This window comes from Helianthus annuus, chromosome 16, assembly GCF_002127325.2.
Source record: "Helianthus annuus cultivar XRQ/B chromosome 16, HanXRQr2.0-SUNRISE, whole genome shotgun sequence".
NCBI lineage: Eukaryota > Viridiplantae > Streptophyta > Magnoliopsida > Asterales > Asteraceae > Helianthus > Helianthus annuus.
The window spans coordinates 136,299,832-136,314,585 of NC_035448.2; the positions used below are offsets into that span (position 1 = coordinate 136,299,832).

The following is a 14,754-nucleotide window of genomic DNA, read 5'->3' on the forward strand; positions in this document are numbered from 1 at the left end:
CATCGCATTTGACTGCCCTCATGAAATGCGCGCACATCATCTTCTCGCCCACGTCTCCAATTTCTAAACACTCTTTGTTATACCTCGTGATAAAGTCTTCCACACTTTCGTGGTCTTTGCGCCATATGTTTAAGCAATCAGCAGGATCTCTGGGAGAAGTGTGCAAGGAATTTCTCTCGAAAATCGACCCATGATTTAATCCTTCCTGCTGGTAGGCTGTCAAACCAAATGCGCGCTGCGCCGACGAATGTTTGCGCGAAAAGATGACACCAGGTTGGTAAATTCCACCCACCTGTTGCTCCTGCGCCATTAAAGACCTGAAGGTGATCATCGGGGTCTGTCAAACCGTTGTACTTGCCTACGTTGTGCGGCAATTTTTTTTGTCTATAGCGGTCGTGGCGATTTCCTTAATGAATTTTGAATTTTCAGCCATGTCGTCTGGACGATAGCTCAGAGTGTAGTCATGCTCTGCTTTTGGGTTGTACCCTGCGCGCTTGGTTGGTTTGTATGATTCATGTTCTAGGTGTAGTCTGCTGAACACTGTGCTCTCCCCTTTGTATGTTGGGTCGTCTTCTTCGTCATCCCATTCGGTATTCATGTTGCGCGGGCCCAAACGGCTTTGAATTGGCTTTTTTGTGGATTATGGACGTAGTTGCTTTCCGTTTCACCATAAGTGTCGCGCGTGTCATGCGCGCTTGGCTTTCTGATGTTTGGCACAGGTCCTTTCTCCGGGCGTAAATTCCACACGTTGTCTGCTGAGTCGTGTGTGTACTCAGAGACCGTTGCGGTGGGGTAACGAATGCCGACTGGTTAGCTTGTGCTTGGAGAAAAGCTTGTTGCGCGCTAAGTTGTGTATAAACAAGGTTTATAGATGCCATCTGCTCGGCATATCAGGAAGCCAGAGTTTTTCCTTCGGGTAGCCCTAAAAGTGCAGAGAAATTCAGCTGTGCTTGTTCCGATGGAGCTGAGGGGCCAGCTCCATGACTTTGTGTTTGCACTGGTGGAGGTGTTTGTTGGACTATCCCTGGTGGAGGTTGGAAAGTGGCTCCGTTTGTGGTCTGAGTGATTATCCTAGTGGGGGCTTGGAAAATGGGTCCAGTTGTGGTTTGGCTAACAACCCTTGATGCACTTCCAAAGATACTAGGAAAATCATTGTTTGTCTGCCCTTCTTGGATGATTTCGTTCCTTTGGCTCCTTTGGACGTGTGCTGTGTCCGAAACGAGTTCAAAGGAAGAAACTTCTCTGTCCACTTGGTGTGAAGGGTTTTGTTCGGACATTTTTTACGAGTGTTTTTCAAAAAGAAAAGAGATGAGATTGGTTTTGCAAAAAGCGGATGGCGCCGATGATGAAACACAGATTAACACTAAGGTTAATCTATGGGGTTATTTCTTCTGTGGGTTCAATCTCCTTTCTTACTCGTGGGAATGACCTGGATCCTGCAAAACAGCAACACCGTTAGTCTCGTTAAGAGGGGAATATGGGGGTTTCACTCTTAACCAGGCTCCGGCGTGAGAATAAGTACTGTTCTGAGGGAGAATAAACAGTGTGTGTTTTGTGTGTGAATATAGAGAGCCAAGATCCTTAACCTGAATGATGAAGGGCCCTATTTATAGCCGGAGGGTGAAGAAGGGAGGAGCAGCCGTGCCAGCTGTGGTTGCGTGCCAGCTGTGGTTGCGCGCCAGCTGTCCGACCAAGGGGAATATCCTCTTGGTCTCCTCTGCCATAGTCGGTGTAGTGGTACACGTGGCACGCTTACATTTGTCCACGCTGGAAACCTTGTACTGGCGTTGTCAGCTCTGCCCCCTGATTTGTCGCAGGCCTACGTGTCGCCCTGCCACTGGTGATACGTGCTGTCCTTTTTGTCGGATGGAGCATCTTTGGTGCCACCTTAGTGCCTTCCAGAAGTTTCTAGAAGCTTCTGGATTGCTTTGCTGATGTAGGCGCCATGTATGCTCGAAAAGTGGTGTGGTCCCTGCCATGTAGGCAGGGAATTGTTGGTCTAATATATGGTTGATCTTAGTTTAACACGATCAAAACCGATCAATCATACTGAAGTGGTGGTGCATGGTACACTGTGTATAGAGCTATACACTCCCCCCCCCCTCCCCCCCCCCCCCGCACCAATGTTTCGGTTAAAGTGTAATATTTCTGATTTTTCATCTGGAAATTTTAAAATTATATACGTCCGCCCTCGTCAATTATTTTGCCTAAAAATTTCATGACTTTCCGTCTCTGAGAAACTTTTGGTCAAACTTCGTGACTAGAGAGGTGGGTGGATACCAAAGAAAAACGTTTAATGTCATTTATGAGGGTATCAGAAAGAGAAAATAAACATTTACATTTTGTTTTTATTGTGCATACTATAATATATAACATTGATGGAAATCAAATAAAAAAAGAAAATATATTATTTTGGATTATATAGAAAAGATAATATAACATAGAGTATGATGATATCATATTATGTCTTTAACCAACATGGAGTATGATGATATCGTATTATGTCTTTAACCAACAAATTATCAAATCTTAATGTCCCCGCTCCACCTTCATCCGTGAATTTCAAATTTGCATGAACCATGACCTGCCATCATTAGGCAACAAGTTTTATAACGGTTAGAAATATTATTATTATTTTTTTAATAAACATCATAAAATTATCAAAACAATCTTTTGTAACGGTTAGAAATATTATTTATTTTTTACTAAACATCATAAAATTGTCAAAACTATTTTATAGGTGGATTAAGTATGCAATGCAATTTATCTTATTAAAATAAAGCCTGGTAATATGTTTTAAAATAATTAAAAGAAGTTTTCGTCGTTTATTATATATACTAGCTTACAACCCCGTGTATTACACGGGTTAAATGACAAAAAAATATAAATTATAAACTTGTATATAATCCTTATTAATGAAATGACTTATTTAGATAAAATAGTAAAATAAAAGAACAGTTATATTTTCGCTATTCAAAATAATTTTCTAAGTTTTCACTTTTCTTTTGAGATACTACAATCCATTTTATTATATGTCTTAAAAAGAAGTAACGCTAAAAAAATAACGATCATAAAATTGTAAGTATTTTTAAAAATAATTATAAGTTATGAGGTTATGGTAAATGAATTGTAATTAAATTCTACTATGTATATTACTGATATAAAAAATTCTTTGATATAAATACTATTTTTAGATATAAGGATCATGAGACAAGATACGAATATCATCATTGTATAGAAAACATTACATTTAAAAAAATCATACTAAAAATAAAGTACACGTTTAAAAAATAGGACTAAAGTTTTTTAAACTATAAATTTGAGCGTCTACAATAACTTTTTTAATTAGTAGTCGACATTTAAATATTAAAATTAAAATTTTTATAATATTATATAATGTCTTTATTTAGCATGATGATAATGTTTTTAGTTGCATAATATGATTGAAACTAAGTTTAATATTTAAAACTCAATGTTATTAGGAAGTTGGACCATTTTTAAGATGAAAACATATTGATATTAACATAAATTTAAAATTGGAAGAAAATATTGAACACATGTATTACACGGCTTAAGTAAATATAATGTTATATACTTAATAGCAAAAAAAAATATGCCTTTTAAAAACTATTTAGTGTTCGCTTTAAAGATAATTTAGTTCTTTATTTAGATAACCCGCTTGTAATTTTAGTCTTCTAAGTTATATACTATAAGTACTTGTACATGTGATTTGATACTTTATTAGTAATTATTGTTTATAATGATATATAGTGTTACATAGTGTTATATGGTATTATATGGTGTTACATATTGTTATACGGTGTTTATATGGTGCTATATAGTATTATATATAGTGTTATAATACATTTCTCACACTTTGAGCACTTTTTACAGGATCCTCTACCATTGTTTATATCCAAATAATATATTTTATCTTAACAAATATATATCGTTAGGGTAAAATGAAAATTTCTACAAGTTGTGAAAACTTAGAGAACTCGGCCTTACAAGAGTTTTTTGAATTTTTTACAGGGGTGTGAATGAGCGGTTAGAGACTCAGGGTGTTAAACTTTTTGATTTTGTATTCAACTGTTTAAAACCACTAAAACATAGGAACTCAAAAAGTAATTTACTATTAATTAAATTTGAAATTATACGTTTGATCTCTAACTATATTAAATAATATTATACTTATTATATTATTTGATACATTTATATTTGTTATAGATAATTATTAATTAAATTTGAATTTATACGTTTATCTCTAACTATATTAATTAATATTATATTATATTTTGTGTATAAAAATTAATATGTAATATTATTATCAAAAAGGAGGAGACACCAGAGAGTGACACGTGTACAAAAAGATTTTTGTTTATTAGTATAGGAAGATATATATATTTTTTAGTTTTTTTAAAGGTATTCTTTTTAGTTTCAGTTTCAATTTTTATGCATGTAAATTAATTAGTCATTAATTTGTCCATTAAAGGTTGTACCATACAACTTCAATACGTACTTCACTACAACTACACTCATGCTAGCTAGTAGCCACCATAAATACCAAGACCCTATTTTTTAATTTGTTTTTATTATTTAACGACAAATTAACATACTTCTAAAGTCAAAGTCATGTGTAGTAGTAACACAACCTAACATAAAGAAAGTGGGGTTATATGACACTTGTCACATAACATGAAATGTGCAAGTTTGATAATATTTGGGTGCAGTGGTAACACACACAAAACACATCCCAACACACCTTTGCCTCTCATCTTCATAACATAACCCAGTTATCACCATCGCGGGAATCAAATTCACCAACTCATAACCGAGGGGGGCGGTGTTCCCCGGCGCTATGGGGCGCCGTGGTGACCATCACGGCTGGATGACGCTCCACTACACATGCTCTAATTCAATTCTATTAACCACTAATACTTGCATCGTTTTGTATTTGAACCCTCCCCTCTAGAATATAAGGGAAACACGTTACCACCACATCATGTGTTAAGGGACACCATCACACCAAGGCCCTATAAGGCTGCAGTTTTATATTTTGGCTAAAAAAAATATTGATCATTTATGTATAATCCACTTTATAATATTGTCACTAAAGGGTATATCCTTAAAAATATTCATCTTGATTCCTTTCATTGTAAAGATTTTAGTTGATTTTGTAGTGTATGTAGTAATGTTGATATATATAATATATACAGGTGCATTAACTGCAAATCAATCAATTTTAATTAGAGAATCATAACACACACATACTTTGAAAATAGTTTAATTGTATATATCTTACTTGCAAAATGTAAAGATAAAAAATATTGTGGATGCATAATATATTATGGGTCAAGTTATTCTACAAAGGCATCTAATTGTAAGAAGTGTAAGAAGGATTTATAGAGTGACAAGTGTCCAATAACCTAAAACTAAACCCACTACATCACCACCAAAAACCTAAATACCCCCCCCCCCCACCCAAAAACCAAACCCCCCCCCCCCCCCCCCGCGGCAAAAAAAAAAAAAAAAAAAAAAAAAAAAACTATACCTCACCAAAAAACCTAAACCCCCCCCCCCACCCCACCCCCCAAAAACCTAAAAAAACCTAAACCCACCCCCCCCCCCCCACCCCCCAAAAACCTAAAAAAATATCTAAAAAAAACTAAACACCCACCCCCACCCAAAAACCTAAACCCCCACCCCTCGGCAAAAAAAAAAAAAAAAAAAAAAAAAAAAAAAAATTAGGGTGGGTGATGGGGGGGGGGGTTAGGTTTTTTGTGGTGGTGGATGTTTAAGGTTTTTTTTTTTTTTTTTTCGTAGTGGGGTTTTTTTGTGTAGTGGGTTTTTTTAGGTTATTGGACACTTGTCACTCTATAAATCCTTCTTACACTTCTTACAATTAGGATCCTTTGTATTTGATCCTAATCCAATATATTAATATACTTACTTGGATCAAGATCAGTGACATAAGCAGCAGAATTGAAATAGCAAGTAGCTCCTTTGTCTTTCATCCTTTGAAAATAGCTATTGAATGCAAAAGAAGCATGATCCTTAACTGTGTTTGGTTCAAAACAAGGCTGATTTGCTTCAATCTTGCTACAATCTGCACCATTTTCACACGCCCAAACCATTGCCCTTTGCAATTCGTCATCCGGGGTTTGCTCATCGGCTATGCACCAATCCTCAAATTGCGCGTCTACACCCAAACCACTAAACATCGTCAAAAAAATTTGCTCCTTCAAAATGAAAAAACAAACAAACACATATTCGATGTCTTATTGACCGCTCGGGATCAAGCATACTAACCTGATTTAAGTAGCGCGAAAATGGTTATAAGAAGAAGGATCTTGACTAAGGCATGAGCCATTGCTTTGTGTAGTTTCTCACCTGTTAAAACTTTGTTTTGTTATATATATGAAGGTTATAAGATGAGAATGATTTGTGGATTTTAAATTAGGGAATGAAATGATTCACATTTACTCTAGTTATGTATTAAATACACTTCTCTTTAATCACTTTTATTTATCTTCATTGGGATGTTCTTCCCTTTTTGACATCAAAGGCCATTTCAAAAGATAAAGACAAAATTAAAGATAGATAATGAGATGTAATCTATACTATATAATAAAAGAAACCTGTTTTGGGACACTTGTCATTCTCTCATTTAATTGATTAAAATTATTAATAATACTAAAAATAATAATATTTAATCTAAATTAATATAAACTCTTATTATTAATAATATTTAATCAAATCTAATCTAATACAAATTTTTATTATATAGTATAGATATTTAATCAAATCTAAAATCTAATCTAATACAAATTTTTATTATCAATAATATTTAATCAAATCTAATAAGAATTCATACGAATTCCAAAGTTGATATTAACTTTCAAATAATTAAAAAAAATCCGCCTAACATCACAAATGTTTCTGTTAAATTCGATTAATTAATTTGTTCAACAATCACTATTATCTTTATCATTCAGTACGGTTAACCGATTTATCATAATAGAACCTCCCACCTATTCAATCATATGATTTTTTCAATCTTATATTAACGAAATAAATAAAGATTAATATTCAATCTTATCCTACTTTAATAGAACCTCCCACCTATTCAATCCGTTAGTTTTTTTAAATATATTTTTTATTTGGTATATAAAATCATATTTATTCAACCCATGTAATACACGGGGGTTTTTAAAAAATATAACTTTTTTTATTATTTGGTAAACAATGTTACATTTATTCAACCCGTATAATACAATGGTTTTAAAGATATAATTTTTTTTATTATTTGGTATATAATATTACATTTATTCAACCCGTACAATACATATGGTTCTTATATATATAACTTATTTTATTATTTAATATATAAAATTACATTTCTTCAACCCGTGCAATAAAGGATGCTTTTAAAAAGATAATCTTCTATACTATATAATAAAAGAAACCTGATTTAGTACACATGTCATCATATCAGGCCGTTTCTTATAAATAATTATTATTTTACTTTAATCTCTTCTAATTAATTAAAAATTAAACTAATAATCTAATAATAGCTATATTTATTAGATATAGATTAGGAGGGTTATTAAACGAATGTTTTTTAGATAATCTATATCTATATTAAACTAATAATTATTTATTATTTATTAATAATAGCTATATTTATTAGATATAGATTAGGAGGGTTATTAAACGAATGTTTTTTAGATAATCTATATCTATATTAAACTAATAATTATTTATTATTTATTAATAATTAAAGAACACACGTTTAATATTGCTATTATTAGATTATTTAATCTCTTCTAAACTAAAGAACATACATTTATTATTTATTAAATACCCGGATAGTTCCTGTGATTTGCCTTTTTTAAGGAAAGGGTATTTTTGCCATTTCACACTCTCTTAACTGAGAAAATTAACTGATGTCAGGCATATGTACTATCCAGAAACGAAAATTGAAAAGTTGGAGACCATAGCTGTAATTTTAGAAAGTTAGGACTAAAGGTGAAAAAAGGCAAACCACAGGGATTATCCGGGCATTTAACTCTAAATATTATTTAGTTTAATATCTTATATTATAGATAACCCTTCTACTAAGAGGGTATCTTATGGATAATTATTATTTAGTTTAATTTCCTTCTTATTTATAATATTATTTATTTGATAATTAATTATAGATAACCCTCTTACTAAATATTATTAGTTTAATATCTTATGAATAATTATTATTTAGTTTAATTTCCATCTCATTTGATTTGCCCTTTTTAAGGAAAGGGTATTTTTGTCATTTCACCCTCTCTTAACTGAGAAAACTAACTGATGTTAGGCATATGTACTATCCGGAAATGAAAATTGAAAAGTTGGAGACTATAGCTGTAATTTTAGAAAGTTAGGGACTAAAGGTGAAAAAAAGGGCAAACCACATGGATTATCCGGGCATTTAACTCTAAATATTATTTAATTTAATATCTTATATTATAGATAACCCTTCTACTAAGAGGGTGTTTGGGATTACGTTTTGAAGTGATTATTTGATGATTGTGTTTCTAAAACATAAATACTCTAAAAAAATGTTTGGATAAAAAAGTGATTATCTGCCTCCAAAACGTAGTTTTGGAGAAGCATGTACCTACATGCTTTTTCAAAACACAGTTTTGAAAATGCAAAATTTATTTTGAAAATGCAGAATCTATTTTGAAAACGCAACACCAAACACCATCTAAATATTATTAGTTTAATATCTTATAGATAATTATTATTTAGTTTAATTTCCTTCTTATTTATAATATTATTTATTTGATAATTAATTATAGATAACTCTCCTACTAAATATTATTAGTTTAATATCTTATGAATAATTATTATTTAGTTTAATTTCCTTCTCATTTATAATATTATTTATTTGAATTAATTATATTTGAACGTTTTGTTTAGTTTGGTATCAAATAGATTTTACGAAACTTAAAATAAAATTAACTAATATTATTTATCATTTATACATTTACGGAGTTTTAAAATTTATTTATTCAACCCCGTGTAATACACGGGGTTATAACCTAGTATCATACATAAAATGATCTTATTATTTTTAATATAAAGATATCAAAATTCAAAAATAAAATATTAACCGCGCATTATTATTTTTCTCTAAAATTTCTCACTGAATTTGACTCCCTTCTCCATGTGACACTTAAAAAATAATAATAAAAATAATAAAGAACTGCTAACGTGGTTTAATTAATTATTACTCTTTGTTTATTAACTAACATTAGCTGGTTTAGTTCAAACGGTTCACCAGCCTCTTTTTAAGATATCAAAATTGTTGCTTTATATTAAATTTTTAAAAATTAAACAATGGTTTATGAATATTATAACTCTAAAAAAAAGAATAAAGTATAATGTCTAGAAAATATTAAAAATTAAAAAGAATGGGAGATTCTTTGCTTCCAATTTTCCTCCCAACATGATGTGTCGATAACAAGCCTCCAACAACTCTATCCAGAACTTCAAAAGATAAATTTCATGTTAAAAAAAAAAAAAAAAAAAAAAAAAAAAAAAAAAAAAAAAAACTAGTACAAATTACAATAAACATTAAACCAAACCAACAAAAATTCATATCTTTTTCAGCAGGTCCTGGATCTTGTTATACATGATCATCTGTGACGGTTCGGCTGGTCCAGTATCTCGTGACGAACCCTCTTCCTGTAACCTAATTTTTTGAAACAAATACTGTTTTTCCGCTTCCGCCTCATGTAACCGCTGTTTTAGATACCTGCTTGCATAATCGTCCTCTTTTTGCGCATTTGCAAGGGAGATCCTTTGAAGTCTTTCGGCTTCTCGTCTAGCTTCGGAAGCCTTGAGGTCAAACATCTCAGCTTCGGCTTGTTTAAGACGTACAATGCTTTGAAGCTCGTCTACTTGCTGCTTTTTCTTCTGTCTTTCTAAGTTTAGTGCTGCCAGTTCCCGGTTTTTGTCTTTTAGGTCTTCGTCACATGCCTCGAGTGCCAACCGCGCTTTTTTAACCATGCGTGCCTTCTCGTTTTCCACCATTTCCATTTTCTTAATTGCTTCGTGCACCACGTCGGCTATTCGATTGAATGCTTCTTGTGGGGCCATCACTCCACCTTCTTCGGTTTTTGGAGTCTCCATCTCCCCCTCTGCAAAAGATGTTGTAACATTTTTTACCTCAATTACCGAGTTGAAATATTACATAGAATATCAATGTACTTTCGCATTGTGTCCTGTTTGGGTCATTAAAAACTTTTTAAAATTAGTTTTAATGTTATATATATCGTTATATAGACCTAACATTTTTGCATATAAACTTAACATTTTAAGATATAAATATAACTTTTCAAAGACGTTTTTATACATAAATATAACATGAAAATAAGTTTTAAAATAATTATGGTTTCAAATATTATCAATTTTAATAAAAAAATGTAAAATGTATGCATAGAAATAATATGTTTACATAAAATAATGTTATAAACATAAATAACTTTTTTAATCACCCAATAGAACACAGCCATCATTTAATGACCCGAGGGAGACAAAAAATAGGAAGTTATCCCATTTGTGACAGACAGTGGTGTAAACGAGCTGAGCCGAGCAGAGCAGTGCGTGAACAACTCTAGATCAAAACTTAAAGACGCTCAAGCCTAAATCAAAACCCATTTAATAAACGAGCTCGAACTCGAGATTCCTAGGCTAGCAAGCCTAAACAGGTGTATTATTTACAAGATATAATACCTAAGATTCTGTCAGAACTAAAAAAATTATCCATTAAACTAATCCTATCCATGTACCCTTAACATCACAAAGTGTCCTTCCAAACATTAGCAGCTGCAGCAATTTGAAATATATCTTATTACCTTTCTAGGTATATCAAGGCCTACGGCCTCATAATTCGTGATTACCTGAGAAAAAAAAATCTAGGGCTGTTCATTTTTACTCGAAACCCAACCCGAATCTGAAGCTACCCGAACCTGAATTAGAGAATACCCAAAAAACCCGAACCCTACCAACCCTAACCTTATATGGGTCGGCTATCGGGTCACTTTTTTCCCAGACGAAAACCTGAACAACCCAACTTGAAAAACCCAAAACCCGAAATAAAAACGAACATTTATTATCTTTTTTTTATAGATGTGTTTTGGTTTGGAGTCTCTTGTATTTGAAACATTAAGTTTTGGGACTTTTTAACATTATCATATCATATTGTTAAATGATGTTTGAATTCTGATGGTATTATTTTAGTAGCAATATGAATTTTGATGATATTTTGTTATAAAAAAAAATTAAAAAATTAAAAAAAAAAAAAGAAAACTGAACAAATCGACTCAAAAAATAGGTTGGTTATCGAGTCACTTTTTCCCAGCCAAAAACCTGAACAAATCGACTCAAAAAAACCCGAAACCCAAAAAAAAAAACCCAAAAAAAAACCCAAAGAACACCCCTAGAATCTAACATCTTTCATTCATATTCATAACTTAGATAATGCACTGGTGATAGATGATTAATATGTGCGAAATTATCGTAGAGAAAATAGGGTTCAAAAAATTAAACTTAGTTTTTAATTAGATTTATTCAAAACAACATAGTTTTAATTGGTTTCACATCTAAGTTAGATGCCTAACAACACCATGTTCACTTTCCCCATAAAACTAGACATATAAACACAAATAAAAGTAATTATATATGTATAATAAAAGTAATATAACAAAATAATTAATAAATAACTAACAAGCCGAGCTCGCCTTAGGCGTGCTTAGGCTCTACTCATTTACACCCTCGGTGACCAAAAAAAAAAGTGCATTGGTATTTCCTGTAAAAATTGCGTTAGGTTACATGGAAATCAAACATTTACCAGCAGTTAATGAAACATTGATAAAAAAAATATGCCACTTAATAAGGATAATGTTTACCTTGAAAAAACGATAATATTGCTTTACAAGCTACAGCTTCAGTTGACCCGCTTTTAAGTTTTTCCACAAGTTCTTCACACTTCAAGTACAAGTTTCTCCCTCTATTCTCATTACTTCTATGAAATATTCTTCTCACACAATCAAGCTCCTTAATTAAACTTTCACGGTCCCACAACGGCGCACACTGATTAAACACGTCTTTAACCCAACCAAACAATTCCGATGTTCTCATACAAGCCCGGCACCGGAAAAGCATCCCGCCACTTTTAACGGGTCCCACGCCAATCTGCCCGTTTCGTATCGCGCAATCCGTGTGCGTCCAATGAGAACACGCATCACAACCTATCCAACGGCATGTATTCACTTCAAAATCAAATTTGGTACAGATCACACACATGCAGAGGTTACAAAAACCGTTCCGTTTCGAGCAAATTTCGCATGTACAGTCATCAGCAGGAATTTGGCTTCCACACGCTATATTTCTGCATCGCTTGTATAAAAATATCTCGATAAGAGAAGCCTGTGAAAGACTAACGGTTGGATGTAGAAACGCTTGAATTCCCGTCTTGACGGCAACTAGCAACTCGAGTTGACCGCGGTGGGCCATCGTGAGCACCTTTTCGGTCAAATCGCCTCGGCCCATAACCATTTTTTGGAGGAAAATGTATTCTTCTTTGATTTGATCACCGCTGGTTCCTTCGATAAGAACGCGAAGTTGGTTCTTTAAATTGTCGAGAAACTCGTAAGGTAGATGATGCATTTTTTCTGCAATTATATCAACGCGTTCACTGCATATGTCTCTAAGCGACATTTTATCCAACCGTGAAATATGGCGGGTTACGGAGTTTTCAGCAAAGTTATTTTCGGGCTCTTTTTGTTTCTCTCTCTCCATCTGCTTAGATACGATTAACGGGTCGGGCCAGGTGTCACGTGAGCTGGCGCTTTCAGTTGGTGACTCACGGACCTGGTCGGAATTTGGGCCGCGTTCTTGAACGTTTGGTGACCCGAAAGCGTCTGGTGGTGGAACGAGTGATAAGGATGTGTGCAGCACTCCGGACTTTACTTGCTGACGTGGCGGCATCATTTTTGGTGAAGGTTGATTGTTGAAATGTGACCCTGATGAACTATCCATACAATATCGTCCCAGTTGGTTCTAATCATACAAAAGGATGAAAAAAATACATGGTAAGATAGCCAAATTGTAGTAATTAAGAAAAATAATCCTCCAACGAGAAATGAAAAATAATTTTCGTTCAACCACAATGAACTGCTAATACCCTCGTAAATAGCTAAAAGGTTATTTCTTCAAAGCCTGTTCTTAAAGGGTGGGAATTCATGTCGAAAACAAATCTTTGTAGGGCTAGAAAACAATAGTTAAACCTTCAAATTAGTTATGGAGCTGCCACAAGAAGCGTAAGCCTACCTAAAAATGTTTTCGGATTACATCTTTGTAAATCATAAATTTGAGTTTCACCAAAGCTGGATTTAGGAAGATCCGCATGTCTCGGAACGCGAATCTAACAAAACACAGTTAGATTCGCATTCCCACACATGCACATCTTTTTTTTTAAAATCCAGCCATCAATGAAACTCGAATTTATAAACTGAAAAATATTTTTAGGTGCGCTTCTTGTTGCAAAACCATAACTAATAATCTTATGGTTTAACTATCATTTCCTAGCCCTACAAAGGGACGTTTTCAACATATAATCCCACCCTTTCGAACCATTTAAGATCAGACTTCAAACCATAACTAATCTTAAGGTTTAACTATCATTTCCGAGTGTTATTAATGAGTTAATTTATTCCACCAACTTAAACTTCATATAGAGTATACCTCTTTTAGCTATTCATAAAAGTATTATCAATCCATTGTAGTTAAACTTAAACCTTAAAACTAGATCATTATATAATATAGTGTAATTAAAACTAAACAAGAACAAATCATCGTGTTTTTCGAATTAGGGCTTGTATTCACGTGCTCAATTTCAGTTCAAAATCTAGGGTTTTTGATAATTAATACTCTCTTCATGAAACCCTAATGTTAAAAGCACAACGATTCCTGAGATTAATCATGCAAACAACAACACAATTAATTCATATTTAAGCGATTGAAGTGAAAGAATACTCACCGGAAAGAAAATAATCAATCGCCGATTTAAAGAGAAATTGAAGATCTGTGTGCTTTTGATTTTGGAACTTGACCTGAACAGAGCTTTGTTTGAAATTTGGGATAATCCAAGACGAAAAGGTCAAAAGGAGGTCACCCTGTTTTCTGCTAAATCTTTTATTATTATTATTACTAGAATTACATCCTGTGACGGGGATTCATTAGTTATATATCATGTTAGAAGAAAGACATGTTTCTCACATGACCACAAGCTTATGTGTAAAACCGATAAAAAAACAATTAATCGCACGTTGCGACAGACCTATCAAACGGGAAAAATAGACGCGCTGCGACGGACATGTCAACAGGAAAAATATAGATGAAAAAACATTGAACCCCACACGCACGTTGCGACGTGTTAACTCGGAAATTTCGAACGACACGTAAACGGAGAACTTATGAAAGATGAAAAGTATATAAGAGACTAAACTTGAAAGTAAAAAAAGTGTTGAGATTAAATTGTGAAAGATGAAAAGCTTTGGGTAGAAAGTAAAAAAAATATAAGGGGTTAAACTGCAAAAGATGAAAACTTTTGAATTAGAAGTGAAAAATCAAATTAATCAAAGGGGTTAAAATACCAAAGATTGAAACTTTATACTTAAATTGCCAAAGATTGAAACTTTAGAGTTAAAA

General features: G+C 33.0%; 2 protein-coding genes across 2 annotated transcripts; both read right to left on the bottom strand.

The window, feature by feature from the left end:
• Positions 1–2,382: 2,382 nt before the first annotated feature.
• LOC110915974 (PLASMODESMATA CALLOSE-BINDING PROTEIN 5) lies at positions 2,383–6,463 on the bottom strand. The gene is made up of 3 exons (XM_022160724.2): positions 6,310–6,463; positions 5,951–6,199; positions 2,383–2,584 (listed from the first exon to the last, which is right to left on the bottom strand). Exons 1-3 carry the CDS (start codon positions 6,368–6,370, stop codon positions 2,550–2,552), a joined length of 345 nt encoding a protein of 114 aa, XP_022016416.1. The 5' UTR covers positions 6,371–6,463; the 3' UTR covers positions 2,383–2,549.
• A 2,950-nt stretch (positions 6,464–9,413) lies between these two features.
• LOC110915620 (OBERON-like protein) lies at positions 9,414–14,233 on the bottom strand. The gene is made up of 3 exons (XM_022160349.2): positions 14,084–14,233; positions 11,952–13,104; positions 9,414–10,181 (listed from the first exon to the last, which is right to left on the bottom strand). Exons 2-3 carry the CDS (start codon positions 13,081–13,083, stop codon positions 9,637–9,639), a joined length of 1,677 nt encoding a protein of 558 aa, XP_022016041.1. The 5' UTR covers positions 13,084–13,104; positions 14,084–14,233; the 3' UTR covers positions 9,414–9,636.
• Between the last annotated feature and the right edge of the window lie 521 nt (positions 14,234–14,754).

What these genes read in the sequence shown, in the direction of transcription:
- LOC110915974 (XM_022160724.2), bottom strand. Translation starts at nt 6,370, where the DNA reads ATGGCTCATGCCTTAGTCAAGATCCTTCTTCTTATAACCATTTTCGCG. An exon ending in TTTCGCGCTACTTAAATCAG is followed by an intron (nt 6,200 to 6,309) that starts GTTAGTATGCTT and finishes GTTTGGGTGTAG; the next exon opens with ACGCGCAATTTGAGGATTGG. An exon ending in TGTCACTGATCTTGATCCAA is followed by an intron (nt 2,585 to 5,950) that starts GTAAGTATATTA and finishes TAATGATGGCAG; the next exon opens with GTCATGGTTCATGCAAATTT.
- LOC110915620 (XM_022160349.2), bottom strand. Translation starts at nt 13,083, where the DNA reads ATGGATAGTTCATCAGGGTCACATTTCAACAATCAACCTTCACCAAAA. An exon ending in AATATTATCGTTTTTTCAAG is followed by an intron (nt 10,182 to 11,951) that starts GTAAACATTATC and finishes CATCTTTTGCAG; the next exon opens with AGGGGGAGATGGAGACTCCA.